Raw genomic sequence first — 10000 nt, 5'->3', positions numbered from 1 at the left:
CTACAGTATCATGCATACATGAGAGTATTTGAACATGGTTGCTATTGGTATAGTTAAAAATATCAGTTGACGTTTTTGTTTCCATGTGGAGTATCTGCTTCACCCGTGCCAGTTTGTATTATTTGGAGCGAACAGCATTTTCCCCCACCTGCTGGGTCATGGTGTACGTTTGCCAGCCTGTAAATAGACTGACTTTCATTCACCGCAGTAATGTGACATCCACAAGCCGATTAATCACCAGTGATAAAGAGGGGGCGGCATTAGCAAGCAGCTTACGCGCCTCTTTTTCTCTCTCTCTCTCTCTCTCTCTCTCTCTCTCTCTCTCTCTCTCTCTCTCTCTCTCTCTCTCTCTCTCTGTTCCCCCTCGTCTGCTATAGTAGTACTCATTTTGTAAACTATCAGCCATGCCAACAAGATGCCAATGCCAATGCCAATGCATACTTGCGTATCACTGGAAAATGTTGTTTAGCTTTTGGTAACCTCCACAAAACATACTTTGCCACACACACACACACACACACACACACACACACACACACACACACACACACACACACACACACACACACACACACACACACACACACACACACACATTGACTGCCTTGGCTGGTCCCAGGATCTGGGCCCCACTTGATGTAATGAGGACCAATTTCATTCTGGGCCCCTCTCTCCCTGTGACCAGGACAATCGACCTGTTTGTCCTACTGAAGATGAACTTAAGATTATTTTCTCTCTCTCTCTCTCTCTCTCTCTCTCTCTCTCTCTCTCTCTTTCTCGCTCCTCTCTCTCCAGTGGAGTTCCAGGGTATGAACATCACGGTGTGCCACCCCAGCACGGGCCGCGGTGAGATCCAGAAGGAGGGCAATGCAGTGGCTATCATCGGAGCAGCCATCATGTACTGCTGTGTGCTGTTCGCATGGTGTGTTAACTAACCATGGTGTCCCATTCCTTTCATCATACTTCATCATGTTTCCTGGGCCAAGTGCATGTCACATGACTCACACCAAAGGCAAAAATGGTTTATCCAATATCTTCCAGAACAAATATTAAGGACTCATACATTTTGTAGTGATTCAAAAAATCAGCTTTGTTTGTAGTCTTTTGGTGCAGATTGCTGTGAGCTCCAACTTAATGACATTGGCTGAAAAGATACTGCCCTGTAATCAATAACGCAAAATCCATTACAGTGTTGTATCTTTTCAGTAGCACACATGCTGTGGAGGTTGTTACTGCTGCTCTAGGTAGCAAAATATTAGGACACTGAGTCAGTCAGCTGGTTTCGCTCAGCGTCTCTACCTGCGGGCTAAAAGAGTTGTACCAATTAGCAGAAACACAGCTTTAAACAGACTACTAGGGAGGACGCGCGGAGACAAGGGGAGGGCTAACCCTTCCAAACTGTCAACAGATTTATGTCCAAAATAAGTAGTCTAATTACTCGTGTGCGACGTGCGCAACCATGATGTTTTCCATCCAGGGTTTTAACATCATATAACACCATTCATTGATGACAGAAGAAGGGAATGGAATATCTCTTATGTGTAGTATAATGATGACGTCCTTGTCTGTCCTTGCAGTAATGAAGCGTCGTACCTGGCGGAGGTGTTTGGGCCCTTTTGGATGATCAAAGTTTACCGCTACGAGTTCCAGGTACGGTGGCCTGCTGGGGCTGTTTCCTGTCGTTGGGATGTGTCAGGGGACGCTTTAATGTGCGCTGTCAGCAGCTAAAGGATCTCTGTTGTTGGTCTTTACCTATACCATGCATAGAAGTAATTATTTGTAAATAAGTATTATTAGTATTAGTATTAATATTAGTATAAGATTATTTGTGATGTTTTTTGTGCTGTTACTTTACCCCCACAGAAAGCAACATGTTGTTTCTGCTGTCCAGAGGAAGATGAAGGTAAGCTTTCAATGACTAACTTACTGACTTACAGACTGGCAATGTGATGAATCTGATTACAATAAATTGGTGAAAACCATACTGTATTCCTCTGATTTACTCAGGTGTTTTGCTCTTGAATGTTTTACGATATTCACTGTGTGTGTGTGTGTGTGTGTGTGTGTGTGTGTGTGTGTGTGTGTGTGTGTGTGTGTGTGTGTGTGTGTGTGTGTGTGTTCGTGTGTTTGTGTGTGTGTCTGCGTGTGCGTGCGTGCGTGCGTTCGTGCACATTTGTGTGCATGTATTTGTGTGTGTCTGTCTGTCTTTAGTGGAGGCTGAGTATGTGGTGGAGGTGACCAGAGGCTGTCAGAAGGTGGTCCACAACGAGATCCACCGCGTGGCCTACAGCTACTTCTTCTTCCACTTCGTCTTCTTCCTGGCCTCGCTCTACGTCATGATGACACTCACCAACTGGTTCAGGTCATTATCAGACTGTTTCTCATTACGTCCCCTCCCCAATTGAACTTTTTGCTGATGCACATGACCATGGCCAATTTTGCTATGTTATATAGATGATATTGTCATTTACTATGTATGCCATAGCAGTCATAACAGTGTCGTAATTCAGTCATGCATGTGTCATAAACATTTTATGACCATCTCATTAAGTGACATTCGGTTATGGTAATGACAGCCCTAACAATATCAACCATGAAACGTTTATGACATTGACATCATGTTTATGACACATGCATGACTGCGTTACAACTCATCATGACACTGTTTTGGCACTATTAAGACTGTTATGTCATATGTATGACGCCGGCATCAAGTAGCATGTAACGGACTTATTAATTATGAAGTAATACACACATCTATAGAGTGATCATCATTTTATCATTTAATTACTGTAGATGCATACAATAAAGTGTAGACTCCCTGATGCTTTGTTATCCTATCACTTCATTTTTACGGTAGCACTGTGAACACCAAAAAAAAGTGTCAACCTCATGTACCAGTAATAGTTAATCATCCCTTCTCTTCCTCGTCGTCGTCCTCCTCCTTCATCTCCATCTCCTCCTCTTCCTCCGTCCTCCCCCTCTTCAGCTACGAGACGGCGGTGCTGGAGACCACCTTCACCCACGGCAGCTGGTCCACGTTCTGGGTCAAGATGTCCTCGTGCTGGGCCTGCGTCATGCTCTACCTCTGGATCCTGCTGGGACCCTTATGCCGCCACCGCAGCCAGCGCAAGCCCCAGCCGCGCCGCTCGCGCATCAAGAGGCGCACCGCCTCCCATCGACACGTGCATGTCAGCGTGTGACTGATTTGATTGAGAGCTGTCAGTCAATCTGCCTGTTGTCAAGCAACACTCCAGTGATCTCATTGGATAAGAGTGGGCTTGTCCGGATGTGAAAGGGCAGCGTTGAAGATAAAGGTGATGGGGACATAAGAGAGGACATACACCACCTATCCTGCCCTCTGTGATGGATCACCAAACTATAACCATCCAAGGCTGGATTAAAACAAACAGACCAACAAACAAAAAGTAAACCAGAAGAAGGAACTTTTCAGACTTTGGGACTGCGTAGGCTGTGTCTTCTCTTGGAAGACATCACAGGACTACTGAAATGGGGATGTGTGTGTTTTTTCTTAAAGATTTGCCAAAAGGATCAACTAAAAAGGCGAATAGCTGATCCCTCATTCTTCAAAGGAGGTTGGAGGAAGAACTAAAGCCTGGCGGAGTTTTAGTACTAACACTTTGGGGATAGCTCTGAAACTGGAGTTAGCCAGAGACGTGAGCTGATTAGAGAGTTGAAGTATTGAGTCTGATCTTTAGTTGACTTTACGGCTAAGTTCACATTTGCTTAGGGATTAGTAGGGAGGGAGGGCAGTGCCTGTTCTCTATGATCCGTGGCCCAGTTCAAATCCATATCCAGACACGCACACACACACACACACACACACACACACACACACAGTAACAGTCCACAATCCAACTCTCTCCAAGACAGAACAGATGGAACTTATGGTGGTTCAGGAGAAAGTCACAGTTTATCCTGTCCCATCACTTTATGTAAAACCCCACTACCCCCACTGCTCCAATGCTTGCGCTCCTTTACCGGTGTTTCCTTCAGAGAAAATGTAAGAAAAAAAGATTGCCCAACAAGGTGTGAAGTAATGAAAATGAAGTGTACCTTTCCTGAAAGAATTTCTTCCATTGCGCCATTGGTCAGGATGTGAGCCATTATTTTGAAGTGCCCTTTGTCACACATATTGCAATAATTACAAGAAATGTTAAAGCCAATTGTTACCTGATTTGCAGAATTGAGTCAACTTAGTTAAGGTGGCTAGACTGTTTTTGCCAAGGTGGCTGCCTTAACTGAAAAGCCCTTGGGGGACACTGTTCAATTGATCGATTGATTGATTACTCCATTCCAACACCTGTCATTGTACTCACACAACACATGCTCAGTTACAAATGCTGGCCATGGGGAATGAGATGCAGGCACTGCCCAGGGGAATACACTGAAGGGGCTGGTAGAGAGGGGTCAGGAGTAGCACAAAACCAATGACACATAGTTTGGACACATGGTTTGTATGCCATATGTAGCATTTTATGTCTGGGATTTGTTTTTAAAGTGCAGTCTGAGATTCAAGCGAAATGTAATGTTTGAGCAACCGGGGAACTGAAATTCCCCTTGATTGGCTTCAACTGATCCTGTGTTGCTCAAATTGAACCAGTTTGTTCAAGCAGAACAAGGGCAACGCTGGTGTTTATCTGAGGATTTCCACTCAGACTGGGGCAGCTAACTGTGAGGAGAAATTCACTGAATTTGACAATCAGTGTACTTGATTAGAGAGAATAGACCTTTGACTCCCTGTTACACCCTTACACGCCTTTTACTCCCCGCTATTCCCTCATTTGTTTACAGAATCTGCTCATCATCTGCTTAAAACAAAACATATGAAGTTCCATAATTTACCAAAAGGTTCTCTTCTTTTACATCATTCCATTTTCTATTTTATTCAGTACAAAGGCAGAGAAGGGGGGAGGGATGATAAAATGTGCTCTTTTATGCAACTGTGCTTCAGTGTTGATCTGCTCAAGAAGAACATTCACATCCAACTGCTCAGGTGCATTGGTATAGGCTGAGATTTGATATGGTCTCTTTTGTTGCTTGTTCGTCCATTAGACTTGGTTGTCATAAGATGCATTTTGCTATTCAATTATTTATATGTACTGTATGTTTTAACTACATGTTTATCGTAGAGCAGTCTATGTCATTGTGATGAAGAATTGACATGTTATTTTTGTAAATACATTTCTAACAAAATACTCCCGTGGTTGACTTTTATATCTGCAAAAGACGGAGGAGGACTGAGGAGTCAACATCATACTTCAAAGTATCGATATAATACCCACTATGTTGGAAAATCCCATTCCATCCCCATTCCTGGGTCAGTTTAAACAAATTAATCCCCCTCCTGGACTGACTCCCAGTCCCATCTCTCTCCCATTCAAAATGACTCTTTCTGCCCAGTCCTGTTGATTTTTATTCCCCCTCTTTGCTCACTCATGATCCTCTATGTTGAATACAGGGCCGGTTATAAGCATAGGCCGGCTAGACGGTCGCCTAGAGCGCAATGTGAAGAAGGGGCGCCGAAATGGCGCTCTCCGATGCGTAATTTTGCGATATGGAGGTTTTTTTATGAAGTCGCAATCAACAAAGCGTGGCGAAAGCGCTCCTCACGGAAAAGCGCCCCTCAGCCAATAGTAGGCCTAACATCGCTTTCAACTGTCTCTGGGAAGTCTGTGAACCAATAAACAGACAGTCCTGAGAAAGGGGGCGGGACGAGTGACAGCGTGCGATCTATTTTGAATTTGGAGACTCATTCGAGAGACAGAGGGCAAGCGAGAACAGCAAAGCTACTCTGCTGGGTGGAGAATTGTTATGTTCTCATTAAACCAGTCATTGCATGATGCAGGAGTTGCAGAGGGTGTTTTGGAAGTATGTGGTTTAATCAGAAACCGTTTGTGGTAATGTAAAGCCTAATAGTTATGAGGCTACTGTTTGGAATTAGAGGGAAAAAGAGCTTTGCTTTTGATCTGAGAAATCGCTAGTTAGCATGCTAACATTAGCCAAGTATGCCAAGCAATGAAATCCAGTAAAGTAGCTAGTAGCCTACTCACTAACACCCACCTGACATCATAATACTTGCTTAGGTTGACCAGCAGTGTAAAATAAGACTGGTGCCATGTTTAAAACAAGTTTAGCTGCCATATCTCCTTCCATCCACTTGAATGAATTACCTGCTTGTTGTAAGCTTAAAAAAAACATTGTTTCCAGACCAGAATGACATATAGGCCTACATTAATCATGTAAGAGAACCATGCACAGCATGTTTTCATGCTGAGTGATGTAGTATTGCAGACAAGTGAGGCTATTTACTATATTTTGTATATAATGAAATTCAAAAGCGTGACAGCTTTTCTCCCTTTCTCTCACCCTGTCCCTCCGGTTCAAACACATAGATAGCCCCCTTCTCATTCTCCTACTCACAAATGCACCACTATTTCCAGTAGGCTACAGAAATGAAATTGGTTTGGAATCATAGACAGCACAAATGTGTAGCTTATTAAAATTGTTATGCTGCCATGCTTTGTGATGCTGTAGGTAGTGTAGATAGGCTATCAATGCAGACCTCCTTGGTAGGCCTATTGTCTACACATGCATTTGACATGCAAATGTACTGTACCACTCTCCTGGCATTTCAATTCCATTTTACAATTCAAACACATTGATAACCTCCCTCTCATCTGGGGTTGGGGGCACCACCACCATTACATCCAAGACACCACACAGTGAAGGTACTTTCATGCGACTCAATCTGATGTGTTGGTCGGCTGTCCAAAATCCATTTGATGCAAAACAGTTATTGTTCTTGATGCTATTTAGTTAAGCTTACTACCGGTATTACTCTTGTGTTCTGTAAGGTATAAAAAAAAGGGGGGGGGGGCGCCAGAACTCAAACTCGCCTAGGGCGCCAAATAAGCCAGAACCGGCCCTGGTTGAATAGAAAGGGGCATGGCGCTGCATGAGAAAAGGCTGTGTCTGCATCTTGCCAGCATTACATATCTTCCTGCACTGCTGTACACATAGTCACTCATACCGGTTTGAAGCCAGAGAAACTTCTTTAAACAAGATTACTCACAAGCCAAGTTTCAGTTTAGTTTAGAAGTGCTGTATTATGTAAGGTGTATCATTACCAACCATATGGATATTAGTATCAACACACAGGATCATCAATGGATAACATTTAAAGAATACATAAATTCAGTCATCAGCAAACATACAAACATAATAATTTCAGTCATTTACTCAAAGAGATGGTGATAGCTGTTGCTGAATGCGTCACTTTCCACAATCTACTTGACTTCCTGATAACAGGTCATGACAGGGTTCGGTAGAAAGGAATTTGACACTGTAGATCTTCTGACATCCATGAAATTGTAAAGAACATTATGATTCATTATGGTCATGTTTCATAATATAATAAATAAGCGACTGCCTGGATCTGAAGAGAGTGTTGCTCTTTGGGCATCCTCAGCTGCTTTTTCACTTCAGTAGCTGCCAGCCTGAACACATACTAACACTGGCTAACATGGCTACTTGTTTGTTTAATGAACATGTTGATGACCAATGGATACCATTAATGTGGTTATATGGCAATTACAAATGTGTCATATCTAGACAAACATACTCAGTTTAAATTTAGGACAAGCCAGTGCCTCCAGCTTGATGGTTCAAATAACAGACTTAGACCAGACTCATTCACCACAAACAATGCAGAGTTTAACCTTCTGCTGCTTATTTAGCTTGGCAAATGAAAAAAAATGCCAACACTGACAAAATGATCAAATTAAACAATATAAAAGTTCAAACTGTTCATACAGTTTGTACTGTACCGGTATGACAATTATGTTAGATTATTATAAATGCATTAATATAAAAAGGAATAACTCAACAAAATAACTTAAAATACATTTCTTAACATTAGCAATGCTTTGATTATAAAATGAAATATCACATACGTACAAAAATACAATATCAAAAGAAATATACAAATATATATAATATCTCTATGTATTCTGTTGGCACATAAATAAAACAAAAAACAAACGACATAATGAAAAAGTAATGCAATGGTGAACCACAAAGTAGGATTTTGGCATTTCACACTCCCTCAACCCTACTTACGCTTAGTATGTTTCATCACTCAATCTAGGTCTGTACTCGCCGTGTCTGATGAGTGACATTTTTTAATGCACATAGACATAGAGCCGATTTTAAGGCCACTGAAAGAGCCGTCCATTCAATCCTAATCCCTAAGGGGTACGACTGTAGCGCTCTATGGATAGGCCATAACAACAGGACATGGTCGAATGAAGTTAGAAACTTAAGGTTCAGGCAAACAGATGACTTATTTCTCATTCAAAACATCTTACATCATGAGAAACATTTGCCATGAACCTGTTGTAAAAACTTTAAAAATGCATTCAGCTTATTTGCGAATCAAGATTTAAACTTGTAATTCAGTCATGTTTTACACCTTTGAAATGTCCAACCTCTTACCGAACTGACTACTGTGAAATTATGAGATCTCTGATGAAAAGACTGGTACATCTCGAGTACCAGTACCAAAGGGTCGGGTGTGACCTATTGTGTCACACATCATCACACAGAAATGATGAATATTACCTAAGCTTCTGTCTGAACTAACGTAGGAAGACATCAGAGACTTAGAGAACACAGAAAAGATTGTACTGTGCTGTACTTTTTTGCAGAACTTAACCAATGAGTCAAAAGATTTACATTTAAAAGATTTAGATGTAGATGACAAAGATATACATAGAGCACATAGTGTTCTCACACATACATTGCTCGAATCCAGATCTTACATACTGCAAGTGGTCTTTTTTTGTTTGTGTTTTTTACTTGTGATTCATCCCCTCATTGTCCACTGTCCTCTCTTTGGTTTTTAAAGGTGAATCCAAGCCTTCACCTAAAGTGCTTCGCTTCACTGTATTGAAAACAAACAATCAAATGACAACAGACACGTAAATCGATAGGAGAAAGGCAGAGCAGGATACATGAGTTGTCCTGGTGAACTCTCATGCAGTCTCTTCAAGTCACCATTGACACTGCTCCTGTCCCACCCACCCATAGACATACTATAATGCATATTAATCAATCCACAGTCATTGTTCCCACCCAATATCTGCCAATAGATGCTCTTGCTCTTACTCTTGTTGTAGCAACACAGATCTCCTTTCTTTTTTAAAAACATTTCATGCCTTTATTTGACAGGACAGTCGAAGATGGTGACAGGAAGCGAATGGGACAGAGAGACAGGGGAGGATCGGGAAATGACCCTGACCGGACTCGAACCGGGGTCACCATGGGTGGGCATGCATGCCCAAATGTGGGGGGCTTAGCGCGCTGCGCCACAGCGCTCCCCCAAACACTGATCTCCTTTCATGTGCCTGTCCTCTCACTCAGCATGTTCGAAGTCCCCCATCTCTCATCTCACACTCTGACCTCAACTGCTCTGCCTGTGGTGAGCTATTGATGAAAGTGGATGTCCAACTGGGAAAAGTCCTTATGTCATTGTGACACACAACACACCACAGCACACAGCGTGCCACTGGCGATATCAGGAATCGGAACAGCAACCCTATAAGTCCGACTCCAACTGTGTGCCCATGCTTAGGGGCATGGCGAAGTTGTGAAGGATGAAGGGTGAAGACGTTTCATATCAATGTGGGAAGGCATCGCTGTTATTCTTGGGCCACTCTCTAAAGTCTTGTGGAGGGGCTTAGAAAAAGCCCTTTGGACTGATAGAGAGACATCCATTTCGAAGTAAAAGAGGTTAAGAGTTTGAGGTGGAAAATGAAGCTCCGAGCAGGCTAATGGAGGGGATTAGAGGTCTGGCAGCGATACAAGAGTAAGTGAATCCACCTGGGGCTGACACTGGGGAATAACTTTTCCCTAGATAGCCAGGAGTCACGAGTCTTTGACCAGTCTTGGAAATCAAACCAAAACAAAGATGGTGAAG

At 42.6% G+C, this 10000-nt stretch overlaps 2 protein-coding genes across 2 annotated transcripts in view; one reads left to right on the top strand and one right to left on the bottom strand.

Annotated features, from left to right (window-relative positions):
- serinc4 (serine incorporator 4) overlaps positions 1 to 3203 on the top strand; it is a 25701-nt gene extending 22498 nt beyond the window's left edge. Inside the window, exons 8-12 of the mRNA XM_063188507.1 lie at positions 796 to 922; positions 1578 to 1650; positions 1864 to 1903; positions 2212 to 2362; positions 2990 to 3203. Of these exons, the coding sequence (XP_063044577.1) occupies positions 796 to 922; positions 1578 to 1650; positions 1864 to 1903; positions 2212 to 2362; positions 2990 to 3203 (605 nt within the window). The remainder of the gene's footprint in view (positions 1 to 795; positions 923 to 1577; positions 1651 to 1863; positions 1904 to 2211; positions 2363 to 2989) is intronic.
- Positions 3204 to 7128: 3925 nt separating this feature from the next.
- The window catches only part of adamtsl5 (ADAMTS like 5), a 56056-nt gene continuing 53184 nt past the window's right edge, over positions 7129 to 10000 (bottom strand). Inside the window, exon 14 of the mRNA XM_063187853.1 lies at positions 7129 to 10000. This exon is cut by the window's right edge and continues 766 nt beyond it. The gene's annotated coding sequence lies outside the window, so the exon portion shown is untranslated.

This window comes from Engraulis encrasicolus, chromosome 22 (genome assembly GCF_034702125.1).
Source record: "Engraulis encrasicolus isolate BLACKSEA-1 chromosome 22, IST_EnEncr_1.0, whole genome shotgun sequence".
Classification (NCBI taxonomy): Eukaryota; Metazoa; Chordata; class Actinopteri; order Clupeiformes; family Engraulidae; genus Engraulis; species Engraulis encrasicolus.
Note: the sequence above shows the minus strand (reverse complement) of the source record. Positions and strands in the feature narration are given on the sequence as shown.